Below are 21,400 nucleotides of genomic sequence, written 5' to 3' on the forward strand. Positions count from 1 at the left end.
TTCACCTGCTGCTGAGGTGAGAGAGCAGACACAGGATGGAAGCCGACCTGAGCAGCAGCTCACAGCTGGGTGGTAAGGGGGATTGCAAAGACCCTCAAGTTCGCGTCTAGCTTTTTATTTTTTTTATTTTTGTTGGATTTGCGTCACTAAAGGGTTAAACACAGCGGGGCTCCAACACCCCCCTCTCAACGCCTCCGCACTCCCCCTCCCCTTTTTGTCTTCCCCCCTCCCCTCCCGCGCGTCGCTAGGAGGTCATCAAGCGCTCTGTCCAGTCCGCGTTCTCAAGCCCCTCTGCTTCCCGCCCATCCGGCCCGTGGCTGCTTACGAAGAGGTGTGCGCTCACCGAGGGGCGTGTTCCAGCACTGGGAGACGCCGAGCATCCCCCGGTTAGACCTCAGAGCGGAGCCAGCCATGGAGCGGGGCGGGGGAAAGTTTGGCACCTTGAAAGGGGTTGCTGAACTGGGGTGGGCGGGGCGCTCGAGGGTACTTTAGCCCTCCGAATTCAAGGGCGCCCGCTGCCCGGACCTGAGGCGGTGTGCGGCCATGCAGCGCAGATCTGCCGCGGCCCAGGGCACTGCCCCGCCTCAGGATGGAGAGCAGCCCGCGGAATCTCCAGAGCCGCCGCCGCCGTGGCCGCCGCCGCCGCAGCCGCCGCTCCTGCCGTCGCCGCCGGCGCGGGCTCCTTGGCTGCTCCGCGCGCCTTCGCCGGAACCGGCACCGCAGTTCTGTCCAGAGCTTGCTCCAGAACCTGGTCCGGCGGCGACCCCAGAACCAGCCTCAGAACTCGACACAGAACCGATCCTAGAACCAGATAGAGAACCAGCCCCAGATCCAGCCCCTGAGCCGATCCCAGTACCAGCCGTAGAACCGGCCCCCGAGCCGGCCCCAGTACCAGCCAGAGAACCAGCCACAGAGTCCTGCCCTGAGCCGGCTCAAGTGTCCCGTCTGGAGCAGAGCCCAGCACCACATTTATTGCAGTGTCCGGTGGTCGCTCCAGAGAAGGGTCTAAGGACCTCGCCAACGCCGCGAACACCAGTGCCAGCGCCACTGTCCAGTATAAAGGTAAGAAAAAGACCCTCTGGGGCGGGAGGGCTCGAAGCCAGGCGAGGCCGTTTGGCTATCCTGCTTTTGGGACTCTGGGCACCCTGAGCATCCCATTTGGTTGCCACGGACTAGCAAAGATGCTCGGAAAGATGCGGGGATGTGGGAGCCCAGGGGAGAGGGAAGAGGTTGAGAGGCGGGAAGCAACATGTGGAAGTGAGAGTGGGCTGGGGGGTGCTAGAAACGGGGGTGATAGCACCGGTTGGGAGTCAGAGCAGTGTTCCCTATGAGAAAGGACAGTGCGGTGAGCGCCTATATCTTGAAAAAGAAGAGGAAGACGACCCAGGGAGCGAAAGAGACCTAGAGAGGTGTTAGCGGCCGGTCCACGGTACCCAGGCATGGGATTGAGTGGGGGCGGTGGGATACACCTATTAGCCGCGGTCACTGCCGCAGAGGCCCAAGCTGTGGAGCCGCAGTCGTCTGCTTGACCCCCTCCCTGCCACTGGGGAGGGAGTCCTCAGCTTGGGCGCAACTGGCAGCGCTCCAGGGAAGGGCCCGGAGTCTCTGTTGCCCGCTGGGCGCTGGTACCCGATTCGGGTGGGGATTAGGGGTTGGGCGGCGCCCACGCGCACTGCAGGGGAAGGGCAGGGTTCGCCCGAGAGGACTGGGAGAGCATGCGTGCGTCGAAGCCACCATTCCATCTGTTTGCAGGATTTCCCGGCAGGTAGGTGCAAACACAGCGTTACAGTGATGGGCCGCGTCACAAGCGGGCGACTGGCATCCCGCACTGCTGCCAGTTGGAATGGTACAGAAGTCCCGGTTTAAAGACAGGAAAATCGGAGTTGATATTTGAGAGCGTGTGAATGGGAACCCTCCTCTCTTCCAGTCTTCAGAGACGCCTTTGTAAATGCTGCACTTCACCGGGATCCTCCCGCCAAGGGGGGAGGGGGAAGAAAGAAGGTTTTCCGTCTTTCCTTGGACCTTGAAACCCCGAAAACCGCGTCTGATCTTCAGGAGTCTGTCTCTCATGCTTTCTTTGTGCTCCCCCTACTCTTCGTTTTCCTAAACTTCGTTCCACATGATTGTGAAAATCATAATAATGTATACATACACCTTCATTGAGCTTCGCCCCAAAGAAAAACAACACAAAACACAGAAACAACACATCACACCAACCTGCTGCTTAGCAGGGCATAGGGACAAGGCTCAGAATCCTGTCACTCTGGACCGCACACTTGTAGAACGGAGGGGAATGGGGGACAGAGGTTGTCATCTCGAAATGGAAATGGAAGCACTGGTTGCTTCCTGAGTTATGAATAGAGAGGCTTGAATTTACGAAAAAGAGGGACAATGAAGGGAAAAGTTTCACATGGGAAAAAAGTGCACAGGTTTCAAAAGAAAGAAAACAGAACTGCAGGAGATTAAGATTAAAAAAAAAAAAATCCAACAATCCCGCTTTCACAGAGGGGGGGATCTCCACGCCCCACCATTTCCTCCTGCAGCCCTTCCCTGCAGTGATCTCTAGGGCAGCTGGACCTGGGAGGTCACCCTAACCAGGTGCTTGCTCTTGTCTTTTTGGAAGAGTTTGCATAAAGCTGATAAGAAGGAGACCAATAAAGCTGACCTGACTTGTGGCCTTCTTGAGATTCCAACAGCAGGACTTAGAAACTGACACCGGAGGGTTTAATTCCCAGGATGGTCAGTGAATGTATGGCCTCTTTGGCCTCTGAAAGACTGGCTGAAGGCCGGGAGCTCCAGGGATGAGCCCTGTGACAGAGGGAAAGCATCTCTCACCAGTTTGACAAGAAAATTTCTATTGCCAGACAGATAAGGAGCATCAAGGTAGGGGAACAAGGTTAACCTCCTCCACACAGTGTCCATTCAGGCGTGCTAGCCAGCTGACCCACAGGTACTTGGCCATCTCGGCAGGTGACCATGACCACCTCCCTCCAGTTTGATTTTGCCAAGTAGAGCTGGTCTTTTTGTTCAGTCACTTATCTTGTAGAGTGAGTTTCTTCCCATCTGTGAAAAGGGCCATATACACAAACCATAGAGTGTTTTGAAGGATGCAAAAATCTGGGTAATGCCAAAACTGCCAGGAGCAAACACTTCTCCAACAGTCTAGGTGTTGCTGTGCAATTGCTCCCTGGTGCAGATGAGAACATATGATCTTCAGTGATAGGACCATTCTCCGCTGCATTCTCCTCAGGCAAATAGCACCCATAACCAGCTGACTTGCATCTTAACATTCAAGGCAAACAGGCTGCCATCTTATCTAGGGTTTTGTTGCATTGTTCTCAGACACTGCCTTCTTGAGGCAAGCTTGGGGAATGACATATATATATATATATATATATACATACATACATACACATATATATATACACACGTACATATACACACACATATATGTATATATATAAACACCACACACAGAATCTTAGAGATCAAAACAATATATAGCTCTCATACAATGAAATCCTACATGGTAAGGCACAGTCAGTACCAGTAGCATGAAGCTAGCCTGATAAATCAAAGGATAAAATGGGTGAAACCAAGGCTTTGAACGTGACTGCAAATTTCTCCCAGATAACTTTGCTGACCAGTACTGCACTAAAAAAAAGTCTTCCAGTGTGTGGTCTGCTCTCTTCGGGGGTTTCAGAATCTGCTGGTTGCAAATCTATGACAAGCATAAGGGTAGAGACAGAGAAAAGAGGGCTCATATTTTCTTTCCAAATAGCTACCAGAATAACAGTCTGTGAACCAAATCTATTTCCTTCCTTTCTGAAATGGTTTAATTTCCAGGAAATGAGCCATGGTCTCCCACCTGGTGGCAGCAAGTGTAAGTAAAGACGTGTGAATTGGTTCTTTAACAATGCTATAACTCTCTTGGGCGGGGCGGGGGGGTTGCCTATATGTGATCTATATTTACTTCCTTTCCCTCAGCTGTGGTTGAAGAAAGACCATTTGTATTTTTATTCATTGGGTTTGATCAGCTCTGAAATTATAATCACACCACACAGGTGACCGATGAAATACACTTTTGTGGCTTTTATTTCTAGGGTGGAGAGGGGCCTCTGTATCCCTAACTCCTAATGACTACACAGCAGTTACCATCACATCCCAAACCATAACAGAACAGTTTCCTGGTATTTTCGCACACATTTTCTTGCAAAGTAGCAGGCATTTGCTTATATGACACCTGGCAATTCTTGCTGGAATGCTTTATTATCTTACCTGTGACCAAGCTTCTCAAAGGTAGATACCATCTCTCCTTCCCAGTGCCCAATACAATTCAGCCCTTACTATTTTTGCTCAATAAACACTTGCTGAAGCTTGAAACCTATCAATTCCATTTTCAGCAATGACGTAGAGACTGCTTCTGTGAATGAATAAAAAACGCATTCTCACTTGTTTCAGAGGGATAAGTAAATGCTTATTTAAATAGCCTGGAATATATAGCCCTTGGGGAAATGCAGTCAATCTTTCCATTTTCAGAATGAATGTTAGAATCATAATTAAGAAGCAAATTACTAACAATTAAAAAACTGATTTGGAAAGTGTCCTTATTCCCTGCAGTCTCAGCAGCAGCAGACTAATGATGTTGTTGATTTCAGGGGTAATACATTTTTTTCCCTAAATGAACAGAATATCTGCAGTGACTGTAAACAGCTTCAGGATTGTAGATTCGAATGTTTAACCTGTTGAAGGTCAGGATGAAATTACTTTCTTTCCTCTTAGGCTCTTTCCCCCCTCCTTGCCAGGTTTTGATGACACCATATGATATATTTGGTATATTCTGAGAGTGCCTGAGCATTTGCTGCAGGATGTTCTAAAAAAGATAATGAGATATTTGGCCAGTGGTCTTTCTTTTCTGAGAATACAGTTCTTATGTGTTTATTAAAATCTCCAACTGGGGCTTCTGCGGATCTGCAGCCTAAAAGGCACAGGAACGGCTGAGCCATCAGTTACCCAAAGTGCTTCCAGGGAAAGGGGAAAAATCCACAGAGGCCAGGAAAGCATTCAGGGGCATTAGAACAAGGATTATATAATGCCTACTGCTAGTATGGTACTCCACAGTTTGTAGAATGCTTTCCTCTGCATTATTAACTCTTTTATTCCCCTGAAGAAGGCAGCAGGGTGGGAGAGAGCAAAAATAGAATGTGATACCTAATGAGTGCATGCGTGCTCAGTCGCTTCAGTGGTGTCTGACTCTTTGTGACCCCCACGGACCGTAGCCCACCAGGCTCCTCTGTCCATGAGATTCTCCAAGCAAGAAAACTAGAGTGGTTGCCATTTCCTTCTCCAGTGACACCTAATAGGGTATAACTATCAATTTATCTATTACAGATTTTTTAAAAATCCAACATATGCCTTTCTGTGACACACAGGATGCTCATTTAAGAAAAACTTTTAAGCTGACATTCCGTTAGCCTTGATTTTTTTCCCCAAAGTAGTGATTGCTCTTCCCTGTGTGATGCTCCCAGAGGAGACCATCATAGAACAGGAGCCTGAGAAGGAAGGAGAAGAGGCACAAGACCCTGAACCTATTACTCCCAAAGAAGCCCGCCTTTTTTTCTGGAAAGAATATAAATAGAAACTCTGCTAGGGATATGGTTCCCAATCTTTCCAAAGCCTGCCTACTATAATCCTCTAAGTGGGGAAAAAAAAACTGAAAGCATTTAAAAAAGAAAGCAACCATTCCGAAAGGGAGATGCCCCCACCCTCACCAAAGCAAATAAACCTTATTCTCAAAATAGAAGAAGCAAATTTACAAATTTTTAAAAAAAGAAAGGGACAATGACCCCAGATAATGAAACTCCCCTGAAAATTATTTTAAGGAAAAAAAAAAAAAGAAATTCTAAAGGGAGGAGCTCCTCTCCCTCAACAAAGCCCATGAAACATGTCCCCAAGAGAAAAAAATTAATGAAAAAAATGAAAGAATGAGAAATCATCTCAAGGTAAACAGTATTTTTCACCCTAAAATTTTCTTGAAATTTATAAACTTTATTTGCACCTCCTGGCCCATGCCCAGTCTCTCACAAAACCAGTGGGGGCAAAAATAAGTTGATGTCCTCCAACCTCATCAAAGCTCCCTACAGTCATCTTTTCCAATTATATGAGATGTCCAAAATAAGCAAATCCTTAGAGACAGAAAGTAGATTAGTGGTTGCCAGGAACTGAAGGGGGTAAGGGAATGTGTGGGTGATAGCTAAAAGGTATAGGGTTTCTTTGGAGGACGATAAAAATGTTCTGAAATTAGGCAATGGTGATGTCTGGGTGGGGCTTCCCCAGTGGCTCCGTGGTAAAGAATCTACCTGCAATACAGGAGACACAGAAGATGCAGGTTCCATCCCTGGGTCAGGAAGATCCCCTGGAGGAGGAAATGGCAACCCACTCCAGTATTCTTGCCTGAAAAATCCCATGGACAGAGAAGTCTGTGGGCTATAGTCCAAAGGGTCGCAGAGTCGGACATGATGAGCACAAGCATGATGCTTGCACAGCTTGTGAATATACTAAAAACCACTGACTTGTATGCTGTAAAATCATGAATTTTATGGTATGTGAATTATATCTTAATTAAAAAGATAAGAGATTGTTCCTCCAACTATATGATAATAAACCTACTATCTTCCCACAAATAAGCAAACAAATGAAGAAATTTTAAAAAAAAAGAAATTTTAAAAGAGAGGATCCTCTTAAGGCCCTCCAACCTCACCAAGAAAAATAAATTTTATTCACTTCCATTTTTTTTTCTTTTGAGAAAAACAGAAGGGGAAATCTCTTCAAGGGCATATACTTTCAAAATCATCAAAATAAATGAAAGATATGAATCCCTCCACCCAGATACATGCAAACATTTTAACTTAATAAAGAAAGAAATATTAAAGGATAAGGTTCCTGATCTTACCAAATCTCCTGAATGTTTAATTCCCATGAAAGGGAGAAAAACAAATAAATAAATAAGGGGAGATGCTCCATCCTCACCAAGCACATGAATATTATTTCAAACTACAATTTCTTTAGGATTTTTAAGATTTAAAAGAAAATTAATGATGGAAAGACATATGTGTTGGTGGATGGGATAATATCAAAGAAATGAATACAAAATCGTCTTAAAAAGAAGCTCCAATCTCACAAAGACACATGAACTTTTCTGTCAAAACACAATGAAAACAAATGTAAACAATTTTTAAAAAGAAGAAAAAAAGAAAAGGAAATCCTTCTAGTGAGAGGTGACCTGAATTCATCCAAACCCCAAAGCTTTATTTTTAATATAAGAAAATTTTAACTTGGAAAGGTAAGAGAGAAACAGAAACAAGACCAAGAAAGTCCTCTTAAGGAAAGATGTCCCCAGTCTCCATAAATTTCCCTTTTCTCAAAACAAGTAATGCATTTAGAATTAGAGGAGAAAGAAGAAAGAAAATAATATAACATTTTAAAAGAGAAATCTCCTTTTTAGGGAATGATGAAGCTCCCAAACTCACCAAAGTCCCTGAACATTTTTTCTCCAAAGAAAGAAGGAGAATGAGGAAGGTGGGAGAAGAGGAGGAGGAAAGGGAGAGAAAGGATGGGAGGGGAAAAGGAAGGGTAGAAAGGAGGGAAGAATGGAAGAGGAGGAAGAAGAAAATAAATAAAGGAGTAATTTTTTAAAAGAAGAAATTCATAGGGGAGGTGAACCAATGCCTTATTGAAAATAACGAATGTTATTTCTGATAATCAACCCACCCCACCCCCCATATAAAGGAGAAATAAAACACAAAATCTCTTTCTAAAGCTTCTTCAAAGGGAGATGCACCCAGTCTCACTGGAACCCCAGTACCTTATCTATCTTCCAGCCTTCAAATATTTTTTTTATTAAAAGGAAAATAATAAATTCTTTCAAAGACAAATGTTCCCAATCTTACTTCTTCCAAATAGATTACTTATTTTAAAGAAAGAAAGAGAAATCCTCCTGAGAAGGGCTCCCCAATCTCATTAAAGCCAGTGGCCCTTAGAGCTCCTGTCCACAATACCTGTTTAAAAAAAAAAATGGAAGTCCTCCAAACCTAAAGAGAGGTGCTCCCTCTAAAGAAAAAATTTTCCATCATAAAAGATACCCTCAACTTCACTAAAATCAATAATGATTCCTCTCCACACTCAAAAGGGTTTGGAAAAAAAGAAATTTAAGAGGAAAAAAAGAGAAACCCTCCTAACCTAAGGCAAATTGGCCATAATCTCACCAACAGCCTTGAACTTTATTCCCCTAAAGAAATTTTTTGAAGAAAGAGCAAAAATGAGAAAAAGACCAGTCTTTTAAGAAAAAGTACCCTCTCTACCCACCCCACTCTAAAGACTAGAAATTATTACACAAAGAAAAGGTTATATCATTCTAGAACCAGTGAACCTAGGGCTTCCCAGGTGGCACTATTGGTAGAGAACCTGCCTGCCAATGCCGGAGACCTAAGAGATGTGGGTTCGATCCCTGGGTCAGGAAGAACCCCTGGAGGAGAACAAGATCCCTGGAGGAGAGCATTGCAAACTGCTCCAGTATTCTTGCCTGGAGAATCCCATATGCAGAGGAGCCTGGTGAGCTAAGGCCCATAGGGTTGCAAAGAGTTGGACACGACTGAAGTGAGTTAGCAGGCATGGCACACACACCAGTGAACCTTAAATTCAGAACATGAGGCTGAAGAGTTTGTTGTTGTTTAGTTGCTAAGTCGTGTCCGACTCTTTGCCACCCCATGGACTGTAGCCCACCAGGCTCCTCTGTCCATGGGATTCTCCAGCCAAGAATACTGGAGTGGGTTACCATTTTCTTCTCCAGGGGAGCTTCCTGATCCAGATATGGAACCCATGCCTCCTGCATTGGCAGCCAAATTCTTTACCACTGAACCACCAAGTAGGCTGAAGTGTAGTCAGTGTTTAATTCCAGGCTGGCTTCTCTCTGCCCCCCGGCCCATTTCTGGTTAACCTCTCCCATTCATCAGTCAGGGTGTACACTCAGGAAAGGCAAATCCTGTCCATGGAAAACAGAATTAAGAAGGAAAACCTTCTGAGGAAAAAATCATATACTTCTTTTTCAAACCAAACAGAAATAATTTGGGAATTAGCTGTATTATTATGCCTCTCTAATACTATAGCACTTCAAGAGCTGATGATAAACTTAAAGCAATGACATTCTTACTACTAACTTTCAAATTAGATACACACCCCTACCTAGCTAAGAAGGAGCTTAGCCAGTTCAATAATGGTGTTCCGACTGTGGTTGTCTAATCATGTGCTCACTTAAATGTCTGTTCTTGTAGAGTGATAAAGGGCTTGGCTCTTACAAATACATACAATTTCCAAGTCAGGTTTATAAGCAGAGAATAAGACTCAATGTTTTCCAAATTTTTTTCCCAATTATTTTTATTAGTTGGAGGCTAATTACTTTACAATATTGTAGTGGTTTTTAACTTCATTTACTTATTTAAAAATTAAATTGAAGGTCCTGCTGTATAGCACAGGGAACTATATTCAAGATCTTGTAATAACCTATAATGGAAAATAAGCTGAAAAAGAATAGGTATGTGTAATGTATATATATATATATATATATGTATATGTATATGTATAACTGAATCACTTTGTTGTACACCTGAAACTAACACATTGTAAACTAACTATACTTCAGTTTTTTAAAGGGTTTAAAAAAATTTTAATTACACTGAGTGCCTCCTTTGTGTCCCTACTTGCTTAGCACTGAGGAATCCATGGTGGGCAAAATCACATAGATGAGATTTCCTTGAAGCAACACTAGTAAATGAGGGATCCAGTTACCAAAACAGATGTACAGGGAGTGATTATTTGCTTTCCCAGCTTGCTTTACCAAGGCATTCACTCAGTCAATTCTTTCAGCATACCTCTTCTTAAACAAAAATGTGACGCAATAAAGTAATGAAATATATACTAATTTCATGGAATGTGGAAAATCACGAAAGCTTCCAAAAAGTAAATAAAAATTATATAGCAACTGACCAATCAAGAGATAATTACTCATATATTTTTCCCATTTATTTTCTCTGAATATATGCTTGTAGTCTACAACAGTAAGATGTTAGGGAATGTGCAATTATGTCTCAAGCTTCCTCCTACCCCAGTCACCTCCCTCACTTAATCATTAGGTCATGTGCATTGTTCTACACTGTATTTGAAAGTGAAAAAAAGTGAAAGTGTTAGTCACTCAGTCATGTCTGACTCTTTGTGACCCCATGGTCTGTAGCCCGCCAGGCTTCTCTGTCCATGGAATTCTCCAGGGAAGAATACTAGAATGGGTAGCCATTCCCTTTTCCAGGGGATCTTCCCGGCCCATAAGCACTAATTAATTTTAGCTTAGAATGTATCTACCTGTATGATATGCTTGCTAAACATGTGCTTGAAACATAACTATTAAGGGATGTATTTGAGGTATAAAGCAATGAGAATATACATGTTATGTATACACAATTGTTGTGTCTACACGAACAAAATGTCTCATATATAAATAGCAGACTGAACTCACATTTACTTGGTCATCTAGATTTCATTTGCCAGCTAGGTTTGTGACTTGAGTTTAGGGGAGACTCACTGTTAAATTTCCAAAAGGAAAATCTAAGTTTCTGAGACTGTTTTTTTAGCCATATGCAAAAACGTACTGATGGCTTTGTCTCTTTAACACAAAATTACAGAATCATGCTTTTCTGTGTACCTCCTACCCAGAAGGGAAATACCTATGTGTGAGGACATTATCAGCAATTATTAGGAGATAGACTATTCAAGTTATCCAGCTTTCATTAACCCAATATAGAAAATTAAGAGAGTTAATAAAATGTGTACAATCCAACCAAGGTTGAATCAGTAATTTAAAAGGCAAATGTAATGCAGTATTGGGTGGCTAAGTGGTTAAGAACCGGCCTGCCATTGCAGGAGATGTGGGTTCCATCCCTGGATCTGGAATATCCCCTGGAGAAGGGAATGGCAATCCACTCCAGCATTCTTGCCTGGGAGATCCCATGGACAGAGGACCCTGATGGGTTACAGTCCATGGTGTGACAAAAGAGTTGGACACGACTTAGTAACTAAACAATAACAATGCAGTATTAAGATCAGAATCTTCAGCCTTGTCTGTAGCACTTAGAGATTCTCATCTTCCAAAGTGTTACGAGTATTTGCTGTTTAAGTCTTTTGCTTTTAAAGAGCCTGTAAGAGAGATACTGGCCCCTGAGAACAGGGATTCCCATTGCCTTGTTTCCCTCATAGCAACACAAGGCAAGGCACGTGATACTGTGGGATTCTGAGAGGTAAGGGTGATGCTCCCACCCAGAGCTTTGGATGGGAAACAAGAAGTGTTTCTTGTGCTTCTGAAACAAGAAGTGATGGGCATGGGGACTGAGCTTGGCCCCTACCTCCAGGAGTAGGAAAGGCTAGAAGCACTGCTCACAGGACTCAACCAAGAACACTCAGAATTCTGGATGTTCATTCATTTGCTTTCTGCTGCAGCTAATGTTCTCTTCTGGGATTTTGCAACTTGAGGCAGGAAATGAAAGGTACCTGCTGAGTAAAATTTGTTCATCTCCTTGGCTCTGAGTAGAGATGCTTGAAATCAGGAAAATTTTTCATTAACCCTGGGCTTTGTCAATTGAGTTCCCATTCTCCTGAAGTGGCTTCGGCATCATAGCATCATCCTCCAAATCCCAACTCTAACAGTAGTTGCCACATCCTATTTTAGAATTACCTTGATTGTTAACTTTCCTTTAATAAGTGTCATTTGCATCTATTACCTACCTTTAACATACTATTTCATGATTTACTTACATCACTGTACATCTCCCTTGCAGTATAAAAGGAAAATGTGATGTAGCATTATTAAAACAGCTAAGCATAAACAGCAGAGAGGAAAGTAAATGAGGCTATAAAACAAGATTATTGATTTCAGAAAATTAACAAGTTGGTGCCCTTCTCACTAACCTCAGTTAATGCTTATTGTGACGATTTCCCTCCTGCCAGACTTGAGTAGAACATAACTTTTCTCTTACCCATAATTTGGATACTGTTGTCCCTTTCTCCCTCACCTTAATCAGCTTGACTAATGTTAAAACTAATTAAAATGATAATTTTGGTTTTTACCATGGTCTCCTTTGCTTTAATGTACTCAACTTGGTAGCAAGGTCTCCAGGACATTTTTGTTTGTTTTTGACTTCACTTTGGTTTCACATGGAATCCAAGCACACATTCAGTGGCTCTCTTCATGGTTTTCCTGTTATATTGCTTCTCACTAGTGAGTCCTTTGTCTAGAAGTTCTTGGAAAAGCCTTATTTTGCCTTTCCAATATCCCTCATCGAACTAAAGTTTTTAAAAAGTTTTTTAAAAAGAAGAAAAATTATTTTCTTCTAATGGAGCAAATCAAAAATATACTTTCCAAGGCAACTTGAAAGCCAGCTTTGTTTTTTTTTTTGTTTGTTTGTTTGTATACAGTATAGCATAAGCATCATTGTGAACTACACATACCAGCTAATTAGTTCATTAAGTGTTAATAATTAGATATTGATGTTCTGGGCTTTGCAAGTGATGTTAGTGGTAAATAACCCACCTGTCAATGCAGAGATGTAAGAAATGCGGGTTCGATCCCAGGTGAGGAAGGTCTCCTGGAGGAGGGCATGGCAACTCCCTCCAGTATTCTTGCCTGGAGAATCCCATGGACAGAGGAGCCTGGTGGGCTACAGGCAACAGGATTGCAATGAGTTGGATATGACTGAAGCAACTTAGCACACATGCACTGACATGTTAAATGCTTTACATTTAAAAAGCACATGTTAAATGCTTTACAATATTATACATATTTGGAGGACAGTTACATACGTATTTTAGAGTGTTTTAATGAAAACACTAAGTCAGTTAAGGATTTTGAAAATGGAATGGGAAGGCATTATTACGTTTCAAATTGATAAAAATGGAATAAAGTTGCCCATTACCCAAAGTTCACTCTCCAACAACTTTTCATGGATGGGTTAGATTCAGATATAAGGGATTGCCTACTAGCAAATTTACTTTGATATAAGAAATTTAAGAGAAAGAATGAAGTTGTTTGAGGAAAGTGGAATTAAATCTTATCTTCCTCAAACCTAGAGAAAAGTGGAATTAAATTAAGCAGAGACAGTGGAAAATATCAGGTAGAAATGTGGTATGCTTGAAGAATTATAGTATGCTTGAAGAAGAATTATGCTTGAATTGGGCAAGTGAGGCCAGGGTCTACAGACAGGAGAGTGAGGTATATGGATTTAGAAGTAAAGGCCACTTTGATAAAGTTGTAGACTACAGATTGAAATGTTGTGGAAAATAAAATGGATTGAGGAAAGTCCTATTGAAACTTTGAAGGCAACTTATACAATTGTGTGTATCATTCATCTGATGAGGTACAACCATTGGAGAGCTGTTGATTAGTAAAATAGTGACTGAAGCAGAGGGTTGGCTGGTAAGGCATGTAATTAAACATTAACTTTTAATTTCCTTGTATACCAAATTCCAAACAAAACTACTAAAACTAAAAATGGAAGAAAATAATTATATTATCTAGTGTCCCTTTTCTATTGTTTTGGGCTTTCTTTGACCACATTCCACTTTTGTAAGAGTCTGATGTGCTTTCTCTTCAATATTTTTCCTATTTCATACCACGGGATTTTCTACAGAGAAAATAAGAAACCATGATGGGAATCCAGTGAAACCTTTTATCTTCAGTATTGTAGACCCATAGACTATCATGAAAGGGACCTTTGGAGTGTTTTTAAAACACTAGTCCAGTGTTTTAAACAACCTTTCTAGCAGTAGAATCTTTTAATGTTTTTCTCAATGAAGTCAAATGAAAGCTTAATATTTAACACAAATGCAAGAAGTATTTCATTAGTCCTTATCGATGCTAATTTGGATTTGTAACTGACCTACCTTCTCATGTTGATGTATGGCAGAAACCAATATTGTAAACAGAACACAATATTGTAAAGCAATTATCCTCCAATACAATATTTTTAATGTGCACATGCAGCACATAAAAGAGCCCATTCTACATAAATGTAATCTATTGTTATTATTTATTTAGAATTCACACTCTGCCTGCATCCAAAAAGAATATAAAGTATCCTACAAAATTAAACACATATAAAATAGGACAGTTAAGCACAAATAAAGACAGGACAAAACCAATTCAAAGCAGTGGTGAATGAGGCTTTAATATATACTAGTTATAATAAACCCTAATTACACATTTAATTAGCAGTGCTTTTGTCTTCTGCCTTTGGTGGTGGAAGAACTTTACAGAATGATTTGAATGACTCATGTTTCTTAAAGTTGGTATCCGAGGAATTTAGAGCTAATGCCTCATTTTTATGCAACACATCTTCCTGTAGCAAGCTCTGTGTGTGTGTGTGTGTGTGTGTGTGTGTGTGTGTGTGTGTTAGTCTCTCAGTTGTGTCTGACTCTTTGCAACCCACGGACTGTAGCCCACCAGGCTCCTCTGTCCATGGGATTCTCCAGGCAAGAATACTGGAGTGGATTGCCATTCCCTTCTCCAGAGGATCTTCCTGACCCAGGGATTGAACCCAGGTCTCCTGCATTGCAAGCTGTAGCAACCACAAAATTAAGAACTAGAGATTGCCAGGACTGTGGCATAGGTGTTAATTAGCTATCCTAAGAGGCTACAGGTTTGGATTATTTTGGTGTGCCTGAATTTTTCTAATATTCTAACGTATGTATGTGACTAAGAGGCATATAAGTATGGAACTTTCTCAAATAAAATTTATTTCTGAAATAAATCAAAATGATACCTTGTAACCAGACATTCAATAGTTTTGACTCTTTCTTGGATTGGGAAGTACTTCACATTGGTTCTAGTCCTGATCCCTCTTTATATAGCTGTGTAATAAGGAGTAAACTGCTTAATCTTTCTATGGCTTAGCTTATATGACCTTAAATGAAGCCAGTAATGTGTGGCTGACTCAATTCAGTTCAGCAGTCTTCTCCAGCAAGTCTTTACTGGTATCCCAACTGGGTTGGGTGCCCTTCTTCTGGACTCCTGTACCACCACCCTGTACAAACTTCTGCTTCTCATTTGCTTCTCATGAACTGAGATTATCAGCTTGTGTCCCATTAAGGCTATAAAGATAAGACTCTCTGGGCCTAACATACTGCATGCCACTCCATACATGGTGACTGAACTACTTTATGAAAATATAAAGACTGAGTGAAAAATTAGATTTAAAATACATATTTCAAAAATAAAAATATGCAAATGCTGGCTTATTTTATATTATTTGCATAGGTGCCATGATATTTGCCATCATCACTTTCTTTCTTTAGGTATGCAGGTAAGTTTTAATATACTCACCCCTCAAAAACTGGACTTAATGACACAGGTGCATTACCAATAGGTGATGGGAGGCAGGACTGCCTCCTATCCTCCCAGAAGGCTGTAGTTTTTTCTAACTCACCCAGAAGGACCCTATATATTATTAGCACTCATGTATTGATCATGTGAACTTGAATTACTAGTCTTAGAGTTATATGTGTAATCCTGATAAAAATGAGAATGATGAGTTATCTAGTCAGGTTGTTTTAAAAAATGCAAATTTATTAAAACACAAGTATAGCAACACTAAAGAATATTATAGTATATAGAGAGCAAGGTTTTGTGTTTAACTACTTGGCACAATTTTCACTAATCTTAACTGTTAATCAGAATTTAATTTATTTATGGTATTCTTTTCACCACATTGAAAAGCTCGTGACTCATTATCTTGGTGTCAAATTTCTCCTGTATCTGGCACCTGAATTTGAAGGTAAATGTCAATATGACTATTCTGAGGTTCTCCCTTTCTTGTGAGGAATAAGAAGCAAAAATTAAGCTTTGATGTCCCCTTGGCAGTTCAAGTTTTATCCAAAATAGCTTTCTACTAGTTACAGGAAAAGCCTTAATTTATTTTACCAATGCCTCTGATCAGATCAGCACCCTGAGCTTGAAAATGCCCTGATCAAAAAAGTGAACATGGAGTCTCTGCTTAGCAGGCAACTCCAATGGCCATCTTGTTTCCAATCAGAAGGAGCTTCTCCATTAAACGAGGTGGAAAACTTCTACCACTTCTAGACTAGCTACTAGGCAGGATCACCACATAAAGTTGTGCAGATTGTACACTATGTGAGGCTGCCATGCCTAAAGGGACACCTTTCGCAAAGTAGACATCATAAAGATAGATACAGATATTTATTCTAACAGTTTTCCTGCAGATGGCAGTCAAGTGCCTCACACTAACAAAATCAACTGACCCCCCCCCACCCCGCCCGCCCCGAACAACTCTGGGGTTAGGAGCAGCCACTTTCCACTCAGTCAAAAATCTGTGTATAATTTGTAGTTGGCCCTCTGTATTTGGGCTTCCTCCTTATATGCACTTCCTCCATATCCAAGATTCTACATCTGCAGATTTAACCTACCACAAATCATGTAGTATTATAGTATTTACTATTGAAAAAATTCTACCTGTAAGTGGACTTGAACAGTCAAATCCATTTTGCTCAAGGGTCAACTGCTTTGTGACAATTTTCTGACAAGAGAAACTAAAATATCTTTAGCAATGGTACATTTTCCTATTGTGTCTTATGGGCTAATCCTGATATTAATTCCTCACATTTAAATACAGCAGCTCCCTTAGCAACCCCCAGAAGCCTGTAAACTATATGGTTTATATGCTCAGAACTGATTTTAGAAGTCCCTATTTTACTTCATATCACATTTAACCTGAGCATCATTTTATGGACCCAGCACACATCCACTGTGCCACTCTGCTAGATGAGGGCATCATTTTAAAACAGAAAACTGTGACAAGGATTTGAACCAGGAGTTTATAGGGGCACAGTCATGGAAAGGTATACATCCATGGATACATGCTGGTAGATTCACTCCCATGAACATACCCAAGTATATGTTCTTCAATAGATGAACAACCTGGTAGGTAGGCATGTGCACACATGCATGCATGCACAACACACACACATGCACACAGAGATAAATAGAGATTTAGCTGCACATTGAAGAATATAAAGGAGGAGGCTCTGGCATCAAGTTCTTGCCCAGCTCTCCTATTTAGCCTTTTTTTCAACCTGTTTCATTCCCTGTCTTCTTTAGGCAATGATTTCCCTAAAGTTTACATGCTGTTATGTGATTTCAGTTCAACAAACATCTCTAGGGTATACTAGTGACAAAGAAGTGTGCTAAGTATATATAGGAAGTCACTCAGTCTTGGAAGGTTATTTGATGGAAGTGAGATCTGAACTGTGTCTGAAGATTGAGGAGGATAGGCAAGCATAGGAAAGAGATGGGAGGCAGAGGCAATATCTTGAGTATAGACATGGAAGAAGTAGAAAGAGTGATACTCTGAGAATCCCACAAAGACTGGATATGTTTGGAACATTTAGTGCATCAGGAAGAAAGGTTAGAAAAGTTAGTTGGAAGCTAAATTGCAGAGGGCCTTGAATGTCAGATGAAGGAATCATGTGTTCTATTTCATAAGCAGTAGAGAATTATGGAATGTTTCTGATTGAGAGTAACATGACTAGCTTTAGATTTAAGAAAACTGTCAATATATAGGATGGGTTAGCCAGGAAGATGCTAGAGAAAGGGACATTAATCTAGGCAAGAGATACTGAGGACCTGAAGCAATGAGGTTGAGAAAAAGTGGATAGAAGAGATAACTGTCAGGATTTGGTTTGTAACTCATTTGGTGTGGATGGTGGAGAAAGAGGAGAATGGAAGGTGACTCTCAACTTTCTAGCCCGAAGTTGTTAAAATGATAAAGAAAACAGGAGCAAGAACAGGCTTAGGTAGAATCCAGAGGAAGATTATGAGTGTAGTCGTGGAAATTTTGAGTTTCAGGTGTTGGTGACACCTAAGCTCAAGAGAGTGATTAGAAAAGGGTGAGAGTGCTGCTGCTGCTAAGTCACTTCAGTCGTGTCCAATTCTGTGCAACCCCATAGACGGCAGCCCACCAGGCTCCCCCGTCCCTGGGATTCTCCAGGCAAGAACACTGGAGTGGGTTGCCATTTCCTTCTCCAATGCATGAAAGTGAAAAGTGAAAGTGAAGTTGCTCAGTCGTGTCCGACTCTTAGCGACCCCATGGACTGCATCCTACCAGGCTCCTCTGTCCATGGGATTTTCCAGGCAAGAGTACTGGAGTGGGGTGCCATTGCCTTCTCTGGAAAAGGGTGAGAACTTAAGGGTTAAATGACCAAAGTATGTATGTTTGCCATGAAATGTAGTCAGGGTGGGAAAAGTTTGTTTCTCCCCCCAGCCACCACACACATACACACTAACTGAAAATAATTAACAAAATCAGTAGAATCAGATAATGGAAGAGAGATGAACATGGAAAAAAATGTTTGGAGACATAGGCAGAGAAAATGATATTGATTTCAAATTTGAAATATTGAGCAAGAAGGGAGAAAGAACAGACTTCGTAATTTTTTACAGAAACATTTTCTTTGGAAGTGTTGATCCTGAGTAATTTTTTTCAACAACTTTTCTATCTTCTCCTTTGGCTGTTTTCTCTTTGTTGAGAAAAATTCTCTGAATGGGGATATTGTTCATGTGTTGTCCTTGGATAGAATGCAAGTAGCTTTTCTCTTATTACTCAAGTCTTTATCTGCGAGTCTAAGAATATACTGTGTTTTGGAAAACCGGTAAGTAAGGTTAACAGTTATCTAGTTATTGATAGGAAGACCATGAGAATATTTCTCTTGTGTTAAAGAAGAATATATTGTTCTCTATATCATAAAGATTTTATTTTAAAGCTCTTCACATATAGTAGGCACTTAATAACTGTTGAATTTGTAAGAAATAACAAATAGTCATATGCTATTTCTTATAAATTTGATATCTTGTGATATTAAGATATCTCCAAAGACAGCAAGCTGAGATATACTTAAAGTATTGTAAGATTTGCTCTGAAAATATTGAAGGTAGGTGGGGGCTTTCTTAAGAAAAACTATTCTTACCAGGTAAATTTTGTCTTTTAGGTATGAACTGAATAATAAGCCCCTCAAAATAGTGGCAGACAGTGAAAGGAAACAAAGGAAAAGCCAAATGGAATAATCAGGGAATAAATTGACAAATGTTTGAAAATATGAACTAAAGACCTGGTAGGTCCCCAGACCTTTGCTATTGCTAGTTGATGTGGAAAGAGCAAGGGAAGCTGTGAAGTATGCAGTCTCACTTAGAAAACAAAACATGTACACCAGAGACAGGTACATAATAATATAAGAAAATATATGATTATGTTACAACATGTGTAGGTCAGAGAGTAATGTTACAGAATTCTAAAAGAGGGACAATAAGGGATGGAGAAGTGAGGAAAGGTTTCCTGATAGAGGTGAGATCAATGTAACTTAGAGCTTGCAGCAACATATACAAAGACTCGGAAACAGCAAGGACTCTATTCAACTGATATCAAAGAGTTTTGAGAGAAAGGCAGGAGAATTTGCACATTATTCTGTATAGCAGGACATTATTTAAGGTTCTTGAGTATAAGAAAGTAGCATAATGAAGGTAATTTTATGAGATATATATTGTGATAATGAAAAGGATAGACTAGAGTGGGATAAGTTAAGTAGCAGGGAGATTACTTAGGCTGTTGCAAAAATCCAGGTGAGAGATGATGGTGGCCTGCTTATTGAAAACAATGATGATCATTTGTTCATTCATCTAAAATAACTTCTTGAACATCTATTCTGTGTCAGGCACCGTGCCAATAACTATAAGTTCCCTGAAGAAAATTATAGCCAAGTAAGAAAAATAAGACTGAGTATAAAATAACTACCAGCCCCAGGTAGAAAATTACAATAGTCATGAGAGAAACTGAGTTCAAAGGAGATAAGAACTGATTACAGCCTAGCAGGATGGTGTAGACTTGGGTTTGGAAATGAGTAAAAGGACATTCCAGAATTTTTCTTATTTGAGAAGAGATGCAGGGAAGAGTGCTAAGAAGGGAATCCTAGGCAAACAAAATAGTGTGAGCAAAGGAACCAAGGTGAGAAAATACTGGGTATTTTTTGGAGATCAGAGGATGTGGGGTGCAAACAGAAATAAAGAGCTAGGAGAGGGAGAAAACAGGGCAAGCAAATGGGGGTGAACAGGTAAAGAGGAGGGACATTAATCATTTCTAATTTTTTTTTTCTGCTTTGCAGCTCACAGTTTGCTCAAACTCTGTCTGGATTCTTTCCAAGGGTCTGGGATGCTTTTGTTTTATTCCTGGCCTGCCCACTTCTATGCACCATCTTCTCTGACATAAGGTCCTGAATGATAGTCAGAGGTGCCCGGATCTGAGAAGGGAACTGATTCCCCCTCCCATGCATCTTACACAGGGCCGTTCTGACACTAAGCAGCATCCATATTCAATCTTTGGTATTTGAGGACATGTCTCAATTTTGCTGCCTTTATATGCTTTTTTGGCATGCCTTTGGAATGCTTTGTCACACATGTAAGGAACAGTATTCCTAATTCATTTCTTAGTACATTTCAAACTGAGCCTTCAGAGATACTACTCAATCAGGTATGTTATAGCCGTAAAATGTTATGGCTAGACTACTAGATTACTACTTGATATTTATATCTTACTCTACAGCCTCCTAAAATGCTTTCGTATTTCCCATGTTCTATGTCCTTGAATTCTCACCCCAACTCTGTATGTGATATTGGTTCTATCCCCATTGTGCAAATGAGAAAAATGAGGCTAAAGGAAATCAGAGTCAAGATTCAAGCTCAAGGCTCCTGATGCCAAATCTAATCCCTAATCCATGTCAGGCTAGTTAGTACAAGGTTTTCAAAGCAGCCCTCTTGAGCCCAGAAATGATCTAGGATCTTCTAAACAAAGTAGGATAATGGAGGCCATCTGCCTTTATCTTAGGACTAATTACCTTCCTTAAAGCTAACAAATCCAGAAGCTTAAAATGAGACACAGCTTTAAGTTGGTTGTAATGGTTGTTTTCTGAAAAAAAAATTCTTTTGGGTGCTTATAATGATGATTCATTGTGTAAATAGTTTGGTACTTCCCAATATCAGAATTCTCAAAAGGTTCTACAGTTTGTAAGAGATTGAAAGCACACCCATCTAGAGGTTTGGGCCCAGAATTGAGATTTAAGAGGCTGATTCTATTCCTGCCTTTGTGATTTGAGGTAAATCCTTTAACCTCTCACTTCTTATTTATCTGTTGGTAAGTTAGCATAATTCCCATCATATAATATCTGGGGAACACTTTAAAATTCTAAGCTCAAAGGTATTTTAAAGCCTTGCAAATCCTGTAAAGTACTTTGTACAGCTTCAAAA

General features: G+C 40.8%; 1 protein-coding gene across 1 annotated transcript in view; it reads left to right on the forward strand.

The window, feature by feature from the left end:
• Positions 1-543: 543 nt before the first annotated feature.
• DGKK (diacylglycerol kinase kappa) overlaps positions 544-21,400 on the forward strand; it is a 161,339-nt gene continuing 140,482 nt past the window's right edge. Inside the window, exons 1-3 of the mRNA XM_061137620.1 lie at positions 544-1,062; positions 1,495-1,846; positions 1,928-2,061. Of these exons, the coding sequence (XP_060993603.1) occupies positions 544-1,062; positions 1,495-1,846; positions 1,928-2,061 (1,005 nt within the window). The remainder of the gene's footprint in view (positions 1,063-1,494; positions 1,847-1,927; positions 2,062-21,400) is intronic.

The sequence above is a fragment of the Dama dama genome, chromosome X (assembly GCF_033118175.1).
Source record: "Dama dama isolate Ldn47 chromosome X, ASM3311817v1, whole genome shotgun sequence".
NCBI lineage: Eukaryota > Metazoa > Chordata > Mammalia > Artiodactyla > Cervidae > Dama > Dama dama.